The sequence below is a fragment of the Desmodus rotundus genome, chromosome 12 (assembly GCF_022682495.2).
Source record: "Desmodus rotundus isolate HL8 chromosome 12, HLdesRot8A.1, whole genome shotgun sequence".
Taxonomy (NCBI): domain Eukaryota; kingdom Metazoa; phylum Chordata; class Mammalia; order Chiroptera; family Phyllostomidae; genus Desmodus; species Desmodus rotundus.
The window spans coordinates 101594803-101615309 of NC_071398.1; the positions used below are offsets into that span (position 1 = coordinate 101594803).

General features: G+C 58.6%; 3 protein-coding genes across 6 annotated transcripts; 2 read left to right on the forward strand and 1 right to left on the reverse strand.

The window, feature by feature from the left end:
• The first annotated feature begins 1901 nt into the window (after nt 1-1901).
• On the forward strand, nt 1902-10518 carry ADAMTS4 (ADAM metallopeptidase with thrombospondin type 1 motif 4). The gene is made up of 9 exons (XM_024552107.4): nt 1902-2832; nt 3854-4177; nt 4381-4513; nt 5034-5204; nt 5930-6216; nt 6302-6488; nt 6674-6849; nt 7901-8076; nt 8520-10518. Exons 1-9 carry the CDS (start codon nt 2227-2229, stop codon nt 8947-8949), a joined length of 2490 nt encoding a protein of 829 aa, XP_024407875.2. The 5' UTR covers nt 1902-2226; the 3' UTR covers nt 8950-10518.
• A 1417-nt stretch (nt 10519-11935) lies between these two features.
• On the reverse strand, nt 11936-16181 carry LOC112297299 (WW domain-binding protein 11). Its single transcript, XM_053915908.1, has 4 exons — nt 16167-16181; nt 14406-15651; nt 13673-13753; nt 11936-13132 (listed from the first exon to the last, which is right to left on the reverse strand). Exons 1-2 carry the CDS (start codon nt 16179-16181, stop codon nt 14695-14697), a joined length of 972 nt encoding a protein of 323 aa, XP_053771883.1. The 3' UTR covers nt 11936-13132; nt 13673-13753; nt 14406-14694.
• B4GALT3 (beta-1,4-galactosyltransferase 3) lies at nt 14984-20458 on the forward strand. Of its 4 annotated transcripts, none has more exons than XM_053915723.1 (8): nt 14984-15074; nt 15829-15971; nt 16337-16616; nt 17167-17402; nt 17949-18139; nt 18265-18387; nt 19441-19545; nt 19700-20458. In XM_053915723.1, exons 3-8 carry the CDS (start codon nt 16352-16354, stop codon nt 19971-19973), a joined length of 1194 nt encoding a protein of 397 aa, XP_053771698.1. In that variant the 5' UTR covers nt 14984-15074; nt 15829-15971; nt 16337-16351; the 3' UTR covers nt 19974-20458. The 4 variants fall into 4 exon arrangements, with proteins under 4 accessions (XP_053771698.1, XP_053771699.1, XP_053771701.1 ...); XM_053915724.2 differs by having other exon boundaries at nt 14989-15074; nt 15731-15971; XM_053915726.2 differs by having other exon boundaries at nt 15007-15074; nt 15929-15971.
• The last annotated feature ends 49 nt before the right edge of the window (nt 20459-20507 follow it).

Consider the following 20507-nt stretch of genomic DNA (forward strand, 5'->3'; position numbering starts at 1 on the left):
GCGCCTCCTTCCCCTGCCCCTTCTGGTCTCCCAGCCTTTGTTTGACTCCTGCAGCCCCAACCCCCTCCACTTAGGACCAGGGTCAGAGTCTGTGTTGGGTCAAGGGTGGGTCTGCTAGTCACAGGGCAGTGGGTGATACAGGAAGCAATGGGCACCAGGGCAGGTATTAGCGACCTGAGTGGGAAGGGAGGGGGAGGAAGTACTCTGACGGATATGGTGTGGGGACAGGAGGTGACAAGGCAGAGGGTGAATGGACGAATGGCGGCGGGTGGTCATCTCTGGGAAAGGGAAGGAGCTACTGACTGCGCCCTCCTTCCTGGGGATATCCTGGGGAAAGGAGTGGCCACTGCAAGGGGTGGGCAAGCATGGCCCAACTTCGGAACCCCTTGCCCCTTGCCGGGAGAGCCCACTCCCAAGACCTGATGCTGAGTGTTCTCCAGACCAGGACCAAGGCATCCTGTGCTTCCTCTCCCTGAAGCTTCCACTTCCTCCCTGCAGCACTCTCCCCACCTCAGGCGCTAGCCTAATTTCCCTCCCTCCCGCAAACAGCCTCCACCCTCTCCCTGTCCCACTGGAATGAGAAATAAAAGATGACTGGGTATTCCAGGAAAATTGGGTTCTTGGGGCAAAGTAGGGCCAGAAGAGGGAGCCAGGTGGGGATTCCCTCAGACGGCCTGCACTGGGGTGCCCCTGGGTTCCTGAGACTGGAGGCAGGGGAGGGTTCAGGGTCAGTGGGAGTGGGTAGGAGTGGGACGCCAAAGCCTGGGAGGGCTACTAGGAGCCGGGCCAGGGAATGGGGAGTCAGGAAGTGGGGAGGGGGAGCCTGGGTGGAATGGAGGTGGTTGGAATGGCTGTTCTAGGCCTTGGAGGCAGCGGGAGATGGTAACTCAGGAAGGGGGAAACTGAGGGAGACAAGGGAGTTAGAGAAGAGGAGGTGCCACCCTGGGTCTTCCTCCTATAAAAGGGAAAGTGGTGACGCTCCCACCTTGTCCTCAGCCCCTGCCATGTGCCCATTCCAGGCAGACTCATCCTACCCTGGGCAGTAAATTAATCTTTCTTTCTTTCTTTCTTTCTTTCAGATTATATTTACTTATTTTTAGAGAGAGGGGAAGGGAGGGAGAAAGAGAGGGAGAGAAACATCAATGTGTGGTTGCCTCTTGTGCACCCCCTACTGGGGACATGGCCTGCAACCCGGGTATGTGCCCTGACTGGGAATCAAACCAGCAACCTTTTGGCCGGCACTCAATCCACTGAACCACACCAGCCCAGGCGAGGCAGTAAATTTCTTGATCACTGTGTTCTCGGCCCCATCCCCACCCATGCTTGGCCCTGGTTGGGGCATGTCAAGCCACCTCTCTCTTTGCTCAGCTCCTGATGCTTCCTTAACTTCCCTCACCTCCCTCTTTCAGGGCAGGTCACCAGGCTCCCTACCCTGGAAACCTGCCTCCAGGGGCTTAGGACTGCCTGCAGGACCCCTGAGAAAAGGGAGGCCAGGCCAGCATAGTCAGTGGGAGCCAGAGTCCTCCTGGGACCTGGTCCTTTCTGTACGTGTTGACCAGCTGTTTCCCAGACTTCCCTCTTGGGGTCTGTCCACCAAATAGGGAAAGAGACAGCTGAATGCCGTCGGTTTTGGGAAAAGGCGATGTCATCAGCTGGCCGGGTGCCTGTGACCCATCCTCCATCTGGCTGCATCTGGCTGCTCGGGGTCCCCCTCCCCTGGGGCAAGTCCCTTTTTTTTTTTTTTAAAGGAAAACAAAAACTAGTTTGAAGAATGAGACACCCATCTGAGTCCTACCAAGAGAGCTGAATGGCTTGCAGCTCAGCCAATCGCAGAGGCTGGGGGTACTTAAAAGAGCTGGCGGGGCGAGTCTGGGAAGGACCCTCAGGGAGACCCACAGACACAGAGGCGGGAGAGAGGGCAGGAGAGAGACAGAGACAAAGGCCCAGAGGTGAAGCCAGCGTCTGGGTGCTCACAGAGAGGGGCCAGGGAAACTGTGGGAGGCAGAGGCAGGGGAGACAAAGACCCAGGAGAGGAGGGTTTGCAGGAGCTCGGCCACTGGGCACCTCTCCCAAGCCAAGGGGCAAGTTTTCTCCATCTCTCTGAGGGTCCCCAGCCCCTCTGACCCGGGCCCTGGTCTGAGCCCAAGCTGCAGAGGGTCACTCTCCACAAAGCCAGGGTGTGAAGGGTGAAGGACTCAGTCCCGCCCAGCTGCAGCACCGTGTGCTATGTCCCAGACAGACCCGCGTTCCGGGAGGGGCTGGGTCGGCTTCTGGCTGTGGGGAGCCCGACCCAGTCCCCTGCTCCTGCTCCCGTGGCTGCTGCTGACCTCCCTCCTGCCCTCTGCCTGGCCGGCCAGCCTCCTCCCCTGGGAAGAGGAGATCGTGTTTCCAGAGAAGCTCAACGGCAGCATCCCGCCTGGTCTGGGTGTCCCTGCCAGGCTGTGGTACCGCCTGCCTGCCTTCGGGGAGACGCTACTGCTAGAGCTGGAGCAAGACCCGGGCGTGCAGGTGGAGGGGCTGACGGTGCAGTACCTGGGCCAGGCGCCGGAGCTGCTGGGCGGGGCAGAGCCAGGCACCTACCTCACCGGCACCGTCAACAGAGATCCGGAGTCGGTGGCATCTCTGCACTGGGACGGGGGAGCCCTGTTAGGCGTGCTGCAGTATCGGGGGACCGAACTCCACCTCCAGCCCCTGGAGGGGGGCACCCCTAACTCCGCCGGGGGGCCTGGGGCTCACATCCTACGCCGGAAGAGTCCTGCCAGTGGCCAGGGCCCCATGTGCAACGTCAAGGCCCCTCCTGAGAGCCCCAGGCCCACCCCCCGAAGAGCCAAGGTAGGACGCCCTGGAGTCTGTCCTGCAGCTGCTTCCCGCCATGTCTGTCCCACTGACCTCTGTGTCCCCTCTCTCCACCCACTTCCACTTCTGGTCATTCTGCTTCTCCCCTCCTTCGGCCTGCCTTTCCTCTTCCCATGAGCCTTTCTCAGGAAGAGGCTGGCTTCTCCCTGCCCTGACCCTTCTGCTGGCCAGACCCTGATCCCCAGGAGGGCCCCTAGAGGCGGTTGGAGGCCCTGTGCTGGGAATGACCGCTGCCCCCAGCCCCACCTGGCATCCAGCTGCCACCACCCCCAGGGAGAAGGCTCTCCTCATAGTCCCTTGGCCTTGGCTCTTTTCTGTGCCCCAAATTTGATTTTCACCCCCTCACACCCCCACACACCAGCTAAAGGAGTGAGCTTTGCAGCCCAAGGGATTGGCTTCTTGCTTCTGATGCTGCTTTCCAAAGTGTCCTGGCAAACTGGGCCCTAGGGCAGGAGTGGAAGGGAGGAAAGGCATCCGCCCCTGGTCCACACTGGCCGCACTGCAAGGCTGCCTGAGGCTCCGTCCTCTCTTCTCTCCCACTCCAGTTCTCCCCCCTCCCTCCCTCCCTCCCTCCCAAGCATTAATCCAGACCAGACGCTCCCCCCTCACCCGCCACGCTGAGATCTGGCCCCAGCCCTAGATGCTGACTGAATTGTTCCTGTAACCACACGGGGCAGACATGGCAGCCCAGCCCCCCAGCCACAGCCAGGCCTGGGGGGCCCCAAAGCCCCTCCCAGAGGCAGCCCAGCGGCTTTTCACCTCTGGGGCCCAGGTGGGCCTGGGGCATGGCCGACCCCCTGGCTTCTCCATCTCTGAACCCACAGCTGATTTCTCAGAGTCATCCCAGAAGCCCGGGGACTGGGGGTCAGGGATCTGGTGGGTGGGGTAGGCATGGCCCAGCCCATTGTGCTGAGTTCCAGGCCCAGGAGGCGCTGGAGGGGAGATGCCGTCCAAGGTGTTGGAGGCTACTTCAGGATCCTCCTCTCCTTCTCCGCAGCGCTTTGCCTCCCTGAGTAGATTCGTGGAGACCCTGGTGGTGGCGGATGACAAGATGGCAGCATTCCACGGTGCAGGGCTGAAGCGCTACCTGCTCACGGTCATGGCGGCTGCAGCCAAGGCCTTCAGGCACCCGAGCATCCGCAACCCCGTCAGCTTGGTGGTGACCCGGCTGGTGATCCTGGGGCCCGGCCAGGAAGGGCCGCAGGTGGGGCCCAACGCTGCCCAGACCCTGCACAGCTTCTGCGCCTGGCAGCGAGGCCTCAACCCCCCCGAGGACTCCGACCCAGACCACTTTGACACGGCCATTCTGTTCACCCGTCAGGTGAGGCCCCCACCCAGCACGCCAGGCCCCGCAGGCTCTGGGAGACCCTGCTGCGTGGAGCGGGATGGAGACCATGCCCCGCAGGTGTGCGAGGTGGTGCCTGTCTGTGCCCCGACAGTGCCAGAGCCCCCACTAACCTGGGTCCAGTATGATGGGCCTGGTGTCTCGGTTCCTCATGCTGCTTCTGCGATCCCCCTCCGCAGGACCTGTGTGGCGTCTCCACCTGTGACACCCTGGGCATGGCTGACGTGGGCACCGTGTGTAACCCGGCTCGGAGCTGTGCAGTCGTGGAGGACGACGGGCTGCAGGCAGCCTTCACTGCTGCTCACGAGCTGGGTATGGGGGCGTCGGGGGCGCATGAGAGAGGTGTCAGGGGCGGGGGTGGGGAGGAGACAGTGAGCTCCCTGAGGAGCAGATGGGGGTGTCTGGAGGTGTTCCCTCCTCCTCTCCAGGCCTAGGCCCAGGGCCAGAGTCCTCTGTTCTGGGTGTGGACAAAGCCTTAGGTTTTCTTGTTAAGTGAGGTAGTGTGTGGAAACATGCTGCAGCTCTGTGTGTGAGAGTGTGAGTGTGAGTGTGTCTGCGTGTGAGAGTGTGTGTGGAGGGAACAGCACACACTGAGAGTCAGGAATGGAATGTTGGCTACAAGGAAAGTGGGTCAGGAGGGGCCCTGGGAGCGTTTTGCGGGGAGGGGAGGCGGCACTCTGGTGAGGCTACGTACTGAGGAGACCTCAGAGCACCAGGGGGCATTGGGACAGGGTGGGACCGTCCACAGTTGTACCAGGTTCAGGGGGCCCCATAGCCCCCGGCGGGCACAGGGCGGGGACTCGGGACTCCAGCAGGGCCTCTGCTCTCACAGGCCACGTCTTCAACATGCTCCATGACAACTCAAAGCCCTGTGTCGGCGTGAACGGGCCTGGGAGCACCTCCCGCCACGTCATGGCTCCTGTGATGGCCCATGTGGACCCCGAGGAGCCCTGGTCCCCCTGCAGCGCCCACTTCATCACAGACTTTCTGGACAGCGGCCACGGTAGGCAGGCGTAGGCGTCGGCAGGGGCACTCCCCTTTCCTGGGCTGGATGAAGCAGTTCCTCCCCCAACGCACAGGAGCCCAGCTGCACACCACCCCCCCACCCCCACCCCCTGCCGCATGGGACAGAGTGAGAAATTCTGCTGTCTTTGTGTGGTTCCCACTTCCTCCCAGATTCAAGAGCGCAGCAGGGGAGGCAGGTTTTGGTTCAATAGAATTAGAACTGACCTTCTGAGGGCCCTAGCCGTCTACCACTGGCCCTGGAGGCAGCTGCCTTGTCACTTGAAGTGTGCCAGCCCAACAGGGTGACCCGCCCCCCCCCCCCCCCCCCCCCCCGCCGCCCCAACAGGCTGCTGGAGAGAAGCAGACTCAGCACCTCTGTCCTCGGTCAGAGTAGGTAGAAGGATGAGCGCTTTGCTGCTCTCCTGATTCTGTTCCTCAGACGGGGTGGATGTGCACCTGGACGCTCCTCAGCCTGTGTGGCTGATCTGTGACAGGTGTGATAATGGTCACTGCCTTGTGGGCGCTGGGCGAGCAGCTGGCGCAGCTGCTCATCACGTAACAAGTATCCAGTACACTGCAGCCGCTGTTGAAAGCTTCCTGCAGGCCTAGGATTGGGGTCCTAGGATCCACGGGGCCCCAGGGAGCCCAAGCTCTCAGAGGGCACCCTCGAGGGCCGCCCTGGCCCCTCTGACTCCTCTGACCCCACCACCCGGCCCCTCCCAGGCCACTGTCTCTTAGACAAGCCGGAGGCTCCCCTGCACCTGCCTGCGACTTTCCCTGGAAAAGACTATGACGCTGACCGCCAGTGCCAGCTGACCTTCGGGCCTGACTCCTACCACTGTCCGCAGCTGCCGCCGCCCTGTGCTGCCCTCTGGTGCTCCGGCCATCTCAACGGCCATGCCATGTGCCAGACCAAGCACTCGCCGTGGGCCGATGGCACCCCGTGTGGGCCCTCACAGGCCTGCATGGGTGGCCGCTGCCTCCACCTGGACCAGCTCCAGGACTTCAAGGTGAGGTCCCCGGCCAGGGTGCGGCAGAGGGCCCGGAGCCCAGGAGGGGCCGTGCTTACCGCCCTGCCACTCCATGCTTCCGTAGGTCCCGCAGGCTGGTGGCTGGGGCCCCTGGGGACCGTGGGGTGACTGCTCTCGAAGCTGTGGGGGCGGGGTCCAGTTCTCCTCCCGCGACTGCACGCGGCCTGTCCCCCGGAATGGCGGCAAGTACTGCGAGGGCCGCCGCACCCGCTTCCGCTCCTGCAGCACCCAGGACTGCCCGGCAGGCTCAGGTGAGGCCGGGAGCGGCCAGAGCCCCGCCCCGGCAGCAGAGGGCAGTGACTTTGCCCTTCTTGGCCCTCCCCTGGCAGTCTGGAGGGGAGAGGGGCCAGCTGGGTGGAGGTCTGAGGGACAGGTGAAGGGCTGGTGGGGTGGTGTGAGGGGCAAGTGGCCTGACCATGCCCTTGACCCCTTACAGCGCTGACCTTCCGCGAGGAGCAGTGCGCTGCCTACAACCACCGCACCGACCTCTTCAAGGGCTTCCCGGGGCCCATGGACTGGGTCCCTCGCTACACAGGTGTGGCACCCCGGGACCAGTGCAAACTCACCTGCCAGGCCCGGGCTCTGGGCTACTACTACGTGCTGGAGCCACGGGTAAGGTCAAGGGTGACCGGGAGGGTCTGGGCTCACCCTGTCCCAGTGGTCCCTTGGCTATCTCTCTTTTTTAATTGATTGATTTTTAGATCGAGGGAGGAAGGGAGAGAGAGAGACGTTGATCTATGGGTTCATTGACTGATGCTTATATGTGCCCTCACCGGGGATCAAACCTGCAACGTTGGCCTGTGGGCATAATGTTTTAACAACGGAACAGTTCTCCATTGCTGGCGGCCCCATGGCCACGCCAGGCCAGCCCAGAGGTCCGTGGGACCTGTCTGTCCGTGAGCACTTGGCAAAGAAAGCTCAGAGGCTGGATAAGTGGCCCATCAGGCAGTGCTGGCCTGTCCTCCCTCCCTCAGCTTCTCTTCCTCTCTCCCACGTTCTGGGGTGCGAGAAAGCAAACAGGTGGCCTTCAGGGCAAGTCTCTGCCCCCTCTGCACAAATCACAGGGATGCCTCAGGCAGCTCAGGACAACCAGTCCCTCACTAGACAGGCCTCCAGGACCCAGTGACCCCCCTCTACTCCCTCTCTATGATAGGACCAAAGGGCCGATGCTGAAGGAGGAAGAGAAACCCAGGCAATGGGCTTGCTCCCTCTGCCCTGCGCTGGGGAGAATTCCTGCAGGGTGGCTGCCCTCTAGTGTCCGTCTGGGCTGGTGCGGTCCGGTTTAGGGCTGGGTATTGGGACTCAGGCCCTGGAGCATTTCCCATGTTGGCTCTCTGCCTGCCTTCCAGCTTTGTGCACAGGTTCCTAATCTTCTACAACCTCGGGGTTCCAGCTCTAGAACCCTCCAGGTGGGGTGGTGAGATTTACATACACGTGTTTAGAAAGCACTTAACAGGATGCCTGACCCAGAGACAGTGCTCTGAAGGTGGTGGCTTTTATCCTTCTCATTGTCCTGCTGATGATCTTGCCTTAAGGGGCCTTCGGCTCCCCCCACTCCATCCACGGTGCCCCCGCCCCCGCCATGGGATAGGGGTCTTGCCTGGTTACCAGCCCTTCTGGATGTGGAAGGAACCCTTTGCATCCCTCCTCCTCTTCTCCTCAGGTGGCAGATGGGACCCCCTGTTCCCCGGGCAGCTCCTCGGTCTGTGTCCAGGGCCGCTGCATCCATGCCGGCTGTGACCGCGTCATCGGCTCCAAGAAGAAGTTCGACAAATGCATGGTGTGCGGTGGGGATGGTTCTGGATGCAGCAAGCAGTCTGGCTCCTTCAGAAAGTTCAGGTTCATCTGCTATTTATTTCCTCCTCCCGCCTTCCTGGACACTGTTCTGGGCCTGGGGGATATGAGGTGAACGCAGCACTGTCTCTCCCCTCGGAGTCTAGTGGCAGAGACAATCCCGAGCACACGGTGACAGTGGTGTCCCCCCACCTGTCCAGCAGGCTCCCCTGGAACAACAGTGGGAACCGGACAGCCACCAATGAGGTCGGGCTCAGAAGGGTACCTCAGTGAGGGGACAGCAGGTGTAACATCCGGAGAGCAGAGGCACATCCGAAGGGAGCTGAGATGCAGGCTGGACACCTCACATAGGTCTGGGGAGACAGCCCTCTCCACACACACACGCATACTCACACATATGCACAATCACAAATGTATGTACACATACTTCCACAAACAGGAAAGGGATTCAGGAGGTCGCTGAGCTCACCTGGACCCCTTCCACACAGGTACGGATACAACAATGTCGTCACTATACCGGCGGGGGCCACCCACATCCTGGTGCGGCAGCAGGGCGGCCCCGGCGTCCGAAGCCTCTACCTGGCGTTGAAGCTCCCCGACGGCTCCTATGCCCTCAACGGTGAATACACGCTGATGCCCTCCGCCACCGACGTGGTGCTGCCTGGGGCTGTCAGCCTGCGCTACAGCGGTGCCAAGGCAGCCTCCGAGACACTGGCCGGCTATGGGCCGCTGGCCCAGCCCTTGACGCTGCAGGTCCTGGTGGCCGGTGACCCCCAGGACGCACGTGTCCGGTACAGCTTCTTCGTGCCCTGGCCACCGACCTCCTCGCCGCCACGCCCAGCTCCCCAGGACTGGCTGCACCGCAAGGCACAAATCCTGGAGGTCCTCCGGCGGCGCCCCTGGGCCGGCAGGAAATAGCCTCACCGTCCCGGCTGCCCTTTCTGGGCACCGGGGCCTGGACTCAGTTGGGATAATGGGGCTTCACAGAGCCCCACGCTAGACACAGTGGGGAGGGGCAAACCCCACAATAAGGATGCGCAGGCTGGCCCTGCCCCTGCCCAGTGGTCCTGCCCTGGCGGCAAGACGGTGGATGGAAGGGTCTGGGAGGCAGTCCCCTGTCTGAACTGTCCCCTCAGCCCTGCTGGTCACAGGAGGGAGGGGAAAGCAGGGTGGCCTGTTGTATTTATTTAGTATTTATTCAGTTTTATTTAGCCCCAAGGAAGGGATCCTGGGGAAACTGACCACTACCCCTTGTGACCCTCACTCTGACCAGGAACCCAGGGTGCAGGTGATGACCCTGAGTGACCAGTATGTGTCTGCGTGCAAGGGAGTGTGTGTGCACTTGTGTGTGTGCTTGTGCATGAGGCGTGTCCTGCCCGCTCTCCTCTCCCAGAGACGTACCTCCTGGGACAGGAGACTCGAGGGCGCAGCAGGTCTTCGCAGAGTGAGGGATTATCGAATTTTTAGATATAAATTGAGCTCTGCTGTGTATGTGCCCCTTTCGGAGGGAGATGCGGCTGCATCCTGGCTCTGCATCAGTCTCCTCAGCTGCCAGTAGTGACCCCGCCCTCAGAGGTGTGTTGGGGATTAAAGTGATGTAAACGAACCAGGAGCATAATGCCCAGCGGCTGTCACCCCCTCTGGATCCCTGCCACGTCAGTGGGGGTTGCGGGAAGGCGACAGAGAGCCACGTCAGCAGAGCCTGCCCTGACCCCTGGCTCCGTTCCTCTGGTTGGCGGAACCCTGGATTTGGAGGGAGTGTGAGAGAAAGGATGACTCTCTCCCTGACCCAGAGGTTCCCGGTCACATGAGACAAACACTCGACTCCAAGTGCAGTTGACAAGGACACGAAGGTGCAAGATCACAAGAACCACCTACTTGGACACAAACAAGCGCTTAGGAATGAGTGCGACTTGGGGGTCTGGAGGAAATGCTGGGGTAGAGAGTGCTTTGGAGTTGGTGAGGGGGCTGGGGGTTTGACCTGGGGTTCATCGTATCAGCTGGTGGCGCTGGGTAACTCACTGGCACCGAGCCTTGGCTTGCTCAGATGTACGGGGGTGCTAACAATATCAGTTCCCAGAGGGTGTTCCTGGAAACAAACGCTACAGTATTTTCAAGAGTGAGGACTGGCCCCATGTGAGCGGTTATCTCTCTGAATCCCGAGTGACAGCGTCCCCAGATGGATCAGTGGAAACCCTGCCTTTGAAGATACAAACTCAGAATAGAATTTAATACAAACACAGTGTGGTTCCACGTGGGACAGCCAGGGGGGTGAAAAGAAGGGTGAGAAGGAGCTGAGGGGGGAGAGCCAGGCGGCCAGCGGGGGCTTGCTTCCCAGCACGTGACTCCTGTAAAGAGCTTGAACCCTGGCGGCGGCTCCATTGGTTGGAGCATCATCCTGTACACCAAAAGGTCACGGGGTGATTCCCTCCATCAGTGTTTCCCTGTCTCTCTCCCCTTCCTCTCTGTCTAAAATTAATAAACATCTCGGGCGAGGGTTTTTAAACAAGAAAAGGCTTGAGCGGCCCTTTGTGTGTCAATCAGGGAGCAGGCTGGGGAAGGGTGGCAGGTGAACCCTGGAAGAATTTGGAGGCTTGGGTGGCAGTAGCTGGACTTCCAGGGATGTGGGGAGGGACTGGATGTGGAGGTGAGGGAGGAGACCCTGAGGGGGTGACAGAGAGGAGGATGGGGCACTAGGGAGGCCTCACTTGGCCCAGGCAGGCTGTGGAGGGCCTGGAGGCTGTGTGTGCTGCGCTCACTCAGTGGGGCCCGACCTTACACAGCCTCCTGCACGTCCCTTAGGCCCTATGGGAACGGTGCCACCCCCCTGCCTTCCTTCCAGTACACATGGCCACACGCTGTGCTGGGTCCTGGCTTTGCCTGCTGTGGGCCAAGGCCAGAGTGATCTTCAGCGGTTTCCTCTGCTTAGCAAAATTAGACGGCCGATGAGGTCAGCAGGAGGAGAAATGGGACCAGAGCAGGAAAACCCAAAACGGAGGCACTGAGGCATTGGAGTAGTTTTAGAGCGAAAGAGAGGGAAGGGGACGAGCCGGGGAAGGAAGGGCCAGTGAGGCTGAGGCGGTGCGTGCCCTGTCCCTGGAGAAATTCGGCAGAGTTCCGACGGACAACCATCGCGTGGGAGGGCAAGTGTTGCGCGTGTTTGAGTTTGCAGCAGCAACTGTGAGATGGGCCTGCTTCAACCCTGAGATTCTCTGCTTCTCTGGTTGCAGCGGAGGAATCTGGGCGTGTGTCCAACCACTACCTCGGTGGTGGGGGGGTGGCAGAGCCGGGTTTCTGGGGGTGATGTGGGCGGGGCCACTCATTTACACGCCCACTCCATCCCAGCCCCATTTCTTAATCTCCAGGTAGCATTACAGTATTTTCTTTTCTTAAACACCAGATTGACAGTAAATGACAAAACCAGTAGTACCTCATTGGCCAGGGCTTGTGGTTTTAAGAAACTAGAATTCAACGTATCAACACTTCATTGGTTAAGAGGATGCTTCTGAGCCAACTGCGTAAGTTTCCCACTGACTGTTGCTGGGCGGAAGCCAAAGCCACTGACGCAGCCTCACCCGCTCGCTGACAGCTGGGGGAAACCACCAGTTCTAAAAATGCTCCGAACGAGTGGGAAAGGGGAGGGAGGCCCAACGATGGAACAACTTCCCTAGACAAGACCTTATATGGGGATAGGCCTGGGGGACTCCAGTAGCCTCAGGAAGGAAAGGGAGGGCAGGAAGTAGGTTTGAGGCTTCCCTTACAGCCTTTGGATGTAAAATCTCACAAGCGCACGTGACATACACATGTCCAACTCCACAGAGACACACAGCACATTCTCTGGATAATGTCAATGCAGATAAGCATCGAAAGGCTGAAAAGATGACAATTGTGGCCTGGAAACGAGTCTGAGAGAAACGTATTTATTAATCTAACTTTTAAATTTATTTATGGGGATAAACCATTGGGTTACAGACGGCCACAGCATCCCGGAAGGGTGCCGATTTTGGAGTTAGACTGAACCCAAGCTTTGATGGGGCCCTCAGTGTCCTGATCTGTAAGATGGGTGTCCTATTGCCTTCCTTATGCAGAGGTCAGAACCTAAGAATACAATGATGTGAATTCCCAGCCCTGTGTCTGGCTTCTAGGAAGTGTCCCACCTGCTGATTCCCTCCCCCTCAAATCTCCTGTTGACTGTCCCCTCCCACTCCTGCATTAGCATGAGGGAATAATTATACCAGCGAACCGCTGGGGTTGGATCTACGAGGGACTATCTTGTAGAATGTGGGTTCTTGTAGAACCCAAAGGTCTGGGTTCTAGTCAGGGGATGATAAAAGAGAAGACATGGTCCTTGTCCTCAGAGAGTTCATAGTCTGGTAGCTGAGTCAGGTAAGACAAAAATTCCAGAGTTTTGGTGGGTGCCAGGAAAGCACAGACAGGAGACAGGGAAGTGTTCCTGGTGAGGGGTCTCCTCCCGCGCTAGAGTATGCGGTAAGCTGCAGGGGTTCTTTGGTGAGTAGGGCGGTGCTGGAGGAAGACAGCATTTCTGATGGCTCAGCTTCTGGGCTCTTTTCAGATTTGCAAAACCTCACTGACGGAAAGAGAGAGAGCAGCCTTGAAGCCGCAGGGTGGCGCTGTAAGATGCTGAGCAGGGCTGGATGGGATTGTTTCGGGAGAAGCCACCATCGAAGTGGGAAATGTCGAGTGGGAGAGAAAGAATTCTAAAGATATTTAAATGTGCATTGACTTGTTCCCCTGTTCCACTCCCTCTCCTCACCTCTGATGTTTGCTGGAGAAACTAAATAGAGATTTAAATGATTTTAAATTAGTGGGGGGTTTTTTTGGGGGGGGTGTTTTTTCAAGGCTGGATTTCTTTTACCATGTTGTTGTCTGTCCTGATTGGACCACTAGGAGCCCAAGATTTATTCAGAATGTAGAAAGGCAGGAAGTTGTGATGATAACCAGCATATTAGAATTTAAGTTTTCAAAAACGTAGCTGTTCCAGGTGATAATGAAGTCCTGGGTATGACCAGGGTGGAGTGAAGTGGAGTGGAGTGGAGATGTAATTTCCTAGAAACAGGATGCAGGACAGTCGTTGGAAGACCTGAAGCAGAGATGGGGATTAAAAGTGAAAGTCAGCTTTACAGGAACAACACCACCGAGAACCACATTTCTATCCTTTCCACTGCACAGGGAGCTCCTTAAAAGCCAGGGCTTCTACTCAGCATCAATTTTGTGCTGAAAATTCAATTGTACTGAGTATCTGCTGTCTGCCAGCACTTTTCCATAGTTCTAATTATTCCAAAACCCCTTAGAAGAGGTTTATCTGTAAAACAACAAGCATATTGCTCAACACCACACAGCCCGTGGGCTTCAAAGCTGGTGTTGCAGGCAAATCCAGGATTTTCTCATTTTGAGCCTCCATAGGTGCCTCAATTCACTGCGTCTAAAGTTTAATCTGTCATTTCCACCGTTTTCCCCAAGTGTGCCTATTGTAAGTTGCTTTTCATTAAATGGTACCACCGTCCAGCCAGTGATCCCCATTAGAAATGCAAGCCATCTTACCCTGCGAAATGGTTCAGCTGGTTGGAGCACCACCCCATACAATAACAGTTACTGGCTTGATTCCCAGTAGGACACATACCTAGGCTGTGGGCTCAGTCCTCAGTCGGGGTGCGTATAGAAGGCAACCGATCGATGTTTCTCTCTTTCCTCCTTCCTCTCTCTAAAAATCAATGAACATATCCTCGGGTGAGAATTTAAAAAAAAAAGAAAAAGAAGTCCTCTAGCTTCCTGACTTGGCACGGCTGGTTGATCCCTGGCTAAAAGTTCTTAAAGGTATCCTGTGTCGAACAACCTCAAAAAGAGTCAGGAGGCTTTGGTTTGAAATAAATGATAAAGATTTATTTAAGGGTATTAAGGCTTGCAAACCATAAACACAACTAGGCAATACCCAGAGTGTTCCAAAAAAGAAAGAAAAGTTCAGAGTTCTCTCTCTCTCGCCCTTCCTCTCTCTTTAAAGTAAATCAAGGGAAAAAAGAGAGAGAGAGCTCACACCAGTGGGAGACCCAAACCTGTCTAAAGTTTGGTCGAGTTTTTGTCAGTACACATGTAAAAATGAACACGTTAAAGATTTTGAGTTAACTCATCTAGAAATAGGAAGATATTACTACTGGTTCAAAAGGAAATCTAAAGAACAGACACATTTACAGATCAGGAACACAGAAATGAATATGAAAATGAAGAAGGCAAAACCTTCTTTTCCTGCAATGTGGGTAGTACAGGGTTATTTGACCCTCCATCAGCTCGGACAGAATTTGCGTGTTAATGAGTTACCCGCGCAGAGTGGTAAAACAGCTCCATGGAAACAGTCTCACCAAACTGCTGGATGTGCTGTGGACACGTCTCGCAGGCTCCCCGCCAGCGATCACTCCTCCTGGGAAACCTTTCTGCCATCTCCTCGGTGAAAGAGCTGCAGTTTCTCCGACTGCGAGCACGCCGAGGCCAGCGTCCTCAGTATGAGGATCTGCTCCTCGGAAACACTATGCTAAGGGGGTAGTGGAGGCCACTAAACATACTGCACATTAATGGAGCGCCCACTTTAATATCTGGGAAACACTGTTACATTAAAGCACGCACAGCCCCCGGGCCACACTGTTTCCTTCATTAACAAAGGTTTCTCTCCCGAGGCCTGCGGGGTACCGTGCGGATGCAGAATGCGCCAGAACGCTCAGCAAGCTTGTATCCCAAGCACGGATCAGCGCTGCCGCTAAGTGGCACCAGGTTGCCGGGGCGCTCCCGACACGTAGGCCTCTCGCTCAGTGCCGGGCCTGTGCTAGGACGGCCGCGTCTGGCCGCCGTTTTCCTAGCTCGAGGGGTGGGGAACGGCCTGGGCGCGGCGCTGGGCCCCCCGCGTCCCGCTCCCCCGCGGCCCCGCGGCCCCGCCCCGTGACGCGAGGCCCCGCCCCCGCACCGCCTCCAAGATGGCGGCCGCGAAGCCTGCCCAGCTGTCAGGCTGGCGGTGACGACGGGGAGCCGCGGGCCAGGTAAGCGGTCGGGGGACGGCGGGGGCGAGGCCGGGGTCCAGGTGCGGGCGTCCGGAGGACGGGAAGCTTGGGGCCCAGGCGGCAGACGCTGGGGTGGAGTGGGTCCCGGTGGAGCAGGCACCGAGGCCGCGCGGCTCGCTGGCGTGGCTAGGCGCCCGCAGGAGGAGCTCGGGGTGGGACGGGGCCCGGGGAAAGCGCTTGGTGGTGACGGCCCGCGGAGCGCTGACCGCACGCCTCCAGGTAAGCTGGCCCAGGCACCCCGACAGGTGCCGCGCGGCGCTGCGCCCGGCTCCCTACCCCGCCAGGGCGGCGGAGGCGGAGGAGGGACGCCTCCCGGGCCCGCGCGCCGCTCCCCGGGGGTCACGCTTCCTGCACCTGCCGAGCCCGCTGCCGGCGCGTGAAGAGCGGGAAGGAGCCTATCGCCTGCTCCGCCTGGGGAGTCCCGAGACCGCTCCACAGCCGGGTCTGCCTGCCTCCCCCGCCCCGCCCCATCCCCGCGGAAATACGGCCTCCCGTGGTGGCCTGGCCCCCACTCCCCAAACAGATTGGTCGGGGTGGGGGATGGGTGAGGATGGAGCTAAGCTGACACTCCAGGGTCGTCCGTGGAGGAGGCCCGGGACCCAGCACGTCCTGCTCGCCCCCTTTGCTTTTTCCAGCCTCTGTCCCTCGCTTTCCCTGCCGGGAGACGGGCCGCCCCAACCCCAGCTCTGCCCCTCTGAGCCTGGGCTGTCCTCCTTGCCCGCTTTTGTTCCAGCCGGTCCCAGGAGTGCAGCTGCGGGCCTGGATGGAGGCTTTCTCCGTCCTCTGTGGCATTTCCCATTTTAGATAATGCCTCACGTCGCTGCTCCCCCCAGGCCCCCTGGAGCCCCCATGGTCTGGAGGACAGCTTGAACCTAGGTGAGTCTTTCTCTCCCTTTCCATGGGACGGCAGGTTCTCCAGAGACGCCTCTGAAACACATGTGGGGTTCCTCTGACTTGGAGGTGGGGACCGAGAGTAGCTAGCAGGAGCGGGTCCGGGAGGGTGGAGGAGAGTGAGACTCGGGCTGGAAGTGACAGGTGGCAGGGCTGTGTGCGGTTAAGGTTGTGGCCCACCTCTTGCCCTTGCATGGTTGCACATCTGCGTTGTCCCATCTGTGACTGTCTTCTCTGCCTGCTTTTCCTGTTTGCTGTGCCCCAGGCCCCACCGTCACCCCTGCACGATGTTCTGGGCTGGCTTGTGCCCCTCCTGCCTGACCCCAGAGCTCTTCTCTCTCCCTCCCCAGGCCGCACAGCCCAGGATGCTGCGGAGGCTGCTGGAGCGGCCCTGCACGCTGGCCCTGCTTGTGGGCTCCCAGCTGGCCGTCATGATGTACCTGTCCCTGGGGGGCTTCCGAAGCCTCAGTGCCCTGTTTGGCCGAGAGCAGGGGCCCACGTTTGACTATTCTCACCCCCATGATGTCTACAGCAACCTCAGTCACCTGTCTGGGGCCCCTGCTGTTGCACCAGGTGGTCCTCTAGCTCCTCAAGGTCTGCCCTACTGTCCAGAACGATCTCCTCTGTTAGGTGAGTGAGGAAGGAAGGGGCAGGTGAAGGGAAGGCCAAGAGTGTTGTTGGGGCTGGAGTGGGACTCAAAACTGGAGGCTGACGGAATTGGAAAGCGGGCTGGTGTTGAGGTGTGGATGCCTTTGGACTTGGAGTTTGGATTGGGCTCTGGGGTGGAGCCAAAACTTTCCCCTGCCTGCGCGTTTGCAGGCTTCCTCCTGCTTCAGACTCAGAATTTAAGCTTCCCTTGTGGATGGGCCCTGTTGTAGTTCCTTAGTTGGAAGTCCATCTGTTCTCTCCAGCCCCTCACTGTGGCCCCCAACCTTGTGAGGCACGAGAGGTAGGGAACGCTAAAATAAAAAGGTAGGCTAGGTAAAGAGCCTGTACCTTCCAGGCTTTGCAAAGCTGTGCCGATGATGAGGAACTCAGGGCCTGTGAGATTTCCAAGGGAGCAGTTGGGGTTAGCAGAGCCCCAAACCAAGATGACCAGGACCAGAGGTGGTCCCGGTCCCTGGTGGTCCTTCTTTGCTCCTTGACCCTCTAATTCCCAGCTTGCTATTCCCTCCTACAGTGGGTCCCGTGTCCGTGTCCTTCAGCCCAGTGCCATCGCTGGCAGAGATTGTGGAGAGGAATCCCCGCGTGGAAGCTGGGGGCCGGTACCGCCCCGCAGGGTGTGAGCCTCGCTCCCGAACAGCCATCATTGTGCCACACCGAGCCCGGGAGCATCACCTGCGCCTGCTGCTCTACCACCTGCACCCCTTCCTGCAGCGCCAGCAGCTTGCTTACGGCATCTATGTTATCCACCAGGTACCCCAACTCCCACGCTCCGACTTTCTTGTAAGGAAGCCTCAAGTAAACGCCGCTCCACTCTCGTATGTGGTCGCTGGAATAATTTTAAGAGGGTCTGACTGTTGAGTGTGGACAGGTCCCTGGATCTGTGCCAACGTGCCAGCCCCGTACTTCTCATTCGATGTAGGGTATTCCCTGTCCTACACTCTTCCAGGCTTTTCCTTTGTTGAATTTGGAATTGTGTGAATTGGAATTGGACACATTTGGGCTAAAATTGTAGGTCTGCCATTTGTTCCATGTGTGACCTTAAGTAAGATACTTAACCCCCCAAAACGAGGCCGAGTGGCGGCTGACAGACACCTGCATTGCGTGGTTGTTGGGGTCAGGATGCGCTGCGGAACAGCAGCATGTATCAGGCATGTACGGCTGCTCAGAAAAATTTTGAATGAAAAAATTTAAGTTTGTCTTTCTCTTCACTCGCGTTGCCCTGCCTCCCACTTTTACACACCAGCCCCCTCTTCTCCACGCCGACCCTGAGCCGTCTGCTCCTCCACTGTCTTTCAGGCTGGAAATGGGACATTTAACAGGGCAAAGCTGCTGAACGTGGGCGTGCGGGAGGCCCTGCGTGATGAAGAGTGGGACTGCCTGTTCCTGCACGACGTGGACCTTCTGCCGGAGAACGACCACAATCTGTACGTGTGTGACCCCCGGGGGCCCCGGCACGTTGCTGTCGCCATGAATAAGTTTGGATACAGGTAGGAGGCATGAGAGGGTGCTGGAAGCAGGGATACCACCTCCAGGGGAAGGAGGCGAGCTGAGGGATGGTGGGTAGGAGGTATCCCAGAGGACCGCTGGAACCCACGAGTACTTCTCTCCCTAGCCTCCCATATCCCCAGTACTTCGGAGGGGTCTCAGCACTTACTCCTGACCAGTACCTGAAGATGAATGGCTTTCCCAACGAGTACTGGGGCTGGGGTGGTGAGGATGACGACATTGCCACCAGGTCAGACTCCCACCGCCGCCTCCCTCCCTCACCCGGACCTAGACCCTGCCCTCTGAGGCCACACCTGGCCACAGCCCTTCCATGCTCACCTTCACTTGGGGGCCCTGCACTGTGCTGTTCCTCTGCCTGAGTCTCTTCAGTCCGCCAGGTTGGGCTTTGCACGCTGCCCCCGACCTGTCCCGCCCTCCTTCAGTCTGCTGGACCCATATGCTGGAGCACCCAGGGGCCCCAGGATGGAAAGGGGCCTACAGGCAGCCTAGTCCTCCTCCTGGTGTGGGCTGCTGCCAGCCTGCCTCCTATGGGGCTGGGGGAGCAGGCACTCACCCAGAACCTGTTTTTCAAAGCCTCTGCCGTTGGCATGAGGCCAACTCCTTTTTAGTAAGTGTAACATTTTGACCTTCAGCCTCAGCTGACCCAATCTTATACCTGTGGTATGAATCTTGGGGCTTGACCTACTGGATGCATTGCCTCCTCTTTCCCTCGTGTCCTCTGGGATGACATCTCTGTGAATTCCTGTTGTGTGTCACTGCTGGCTTCTGTGTGTCAAAGTTAAGCATTCCTTTCTGTCCAGGCTGGGGTTTCACCTGCCACATGGGAGTGGGTGGTGCAGGCGGTGGAGGAGGGGCTGCTCAGCCATTCTTCTCAGTAACAACTGCTGCGCTTGGGTCTGCGGCTCGGCCCTTTTCCACAAAACTGCTCCTCTCCCTGCCCTTCCCACACCACAAGGGCAGCTCCTGGGACCCTTTGGGGAACAAGGGTGGGAGGTGTAAACCTACCTCTGCCAACTGCCTAATGGCCCTGGGGCACCTGGCACGAGGCCGTGAGGATGTAGACACAGCGGCTTTTATGTTCCCTTCTTTCCATTTCACTTCCTCTTCCCTCCCAGGACTTGGCACCAACTAGACATCATTAACTTTTTTCGCCTAACTGGTAATAGTTGTTCTCTGTGTAGGGAGTCCTGCCATCCCTCTGGCTGGCCTTAGCTCTTCCTGTGCAGCCATCAGCAGCTTTCCTCAGGCCTGATCTTCCAAGGTGCCCTCACTTTCCCCACAGGGTGCGGCTGGCCGGCATGAAGATCTCTCGCCCCCCTACCTCTGTGGGACACTACAAGATGGTGAAGCACCGAGGAGACAAGGGCAACGAGGAGAATCCCCACAGGTAGGCAGAGGACTGCCCTGGCACTGCAACTGGATCCCGCGGTTCTGCTTCCGCTAGGAAAACTCCTACAGGAGTTTTCCCTATAGGAAAACTTGGCTTCCCTGGGTCCCTGGATGTTCCTCCCTGGTCTTAGTTTCTAACCTCTGACCCTCAGGTTTGACCTCCTGGTCCGTACCCAAAATTCCTGGACACAAGATGGGATGAACTCACTCACATACCGACTGCTGGCTCGAGAGCTGGGCCCTCTCTACACCAACATCACAGCAGACATCGGAACTGACCCTCGGGGTCCCCGGATTCCCTCTGGTCCCCGTTACCCACCTGGCTCCTCCCAGGCCTTCCGTCAAGAGATGCTGCAGCGCCGGCCCCCAGCCAGGCCTGGGCCTCTGCCGGCTGCCAACCACACAGCCCCCCGGGGCTCACACTGACTCTACCTGTCTGCACTGGTCATGGAACCAGATCAAAGGGACTGGACTCCCCACCCTCGCTCCTCACTGCTTAGAGGGACGTGGAGACCTACTAGAGCTATGTGGCCGGCAGGGGCCTCTCCTCACTGCTGGACTGAAGCTGGGCTCCTCTAGACCTGGGGGTTCCTCTTTCTAGGGGCACCTGCCAGGTCTTACGACTGTGAATCCTTGATGTCATGATTCTATGTGATGACTCCTGGGAGTCCCCTGCCCCTGGAGTAGGAGCAGGGCTGGACCCCAAGTCCCTGTTCTTCCTCAGAGAGGAGATCTGGCTTCTCCTGGGACTTCTGTGAATATTTATTCTATTTATGGTTCCCAGGATGTGCATTGGTGAAGTAAGCCACTCCCTGGGGACCTTCCGCCCATGCTGGAGTAGCTGCCTCTTCTGGACCTAGCTCAGGGGCTGGGGTTTTGATATATTTTCTAATAAAGGACTTTGCCTCGCCTCCGCTCCTGCTTCCTGCTCCCCAGGCACCCTGGCCGGTCTCTGTGCAC

Excerpts from the sequence above, each read along its gene's own strand:
- ADAMTS4 (XM_024552107.4), top strand. The coding sequence starts at position 2,227 with ATGTCCCAGACAGACCCGCGTTCCGGGAGGGGCTGGGTCGGCTTCTGG. Across the intron at positions 4,178-4,380 it reads CCATTCTGTTCACCCGTCAG|GACCTGTGTGGCGTCTCCAC; the intron begins GTGAGGCCCCCA and ends CCCCCTCCGCAG. Across the intron at positions 5,205-5,929 it reads CTTTCTGGACAGCGGCCACG|GCCACTGTCTCTTAGACAAG; the intron begins GTAGGCAGGCGT and ends GGCCCCTCCCAG.
- B4GALT3 (XM_053915723.1), top strand. The coding sequence starts at position 16,352 with ATGCTGCGGAGGCTGCTGGAGCGGCCCTGCACGCTGGCCCTGCTTGTG. Across the intron at positions 16,617-17,166 it reads AGAACGATCTCCTCTGTTAG|TGGGTCCCGTGTCCGTGTCC; the intron begins GTGAGTGAGGAA and ends TCCCTCCTACAG. Across the intron at positions 18,140-18,264 it reads ATGAATAAGTTTGGATACAG|CCTCCCATATCCCCAGTACT; the intron begins GTAGGAGGCATG and ends TTCTCTCCCTAG.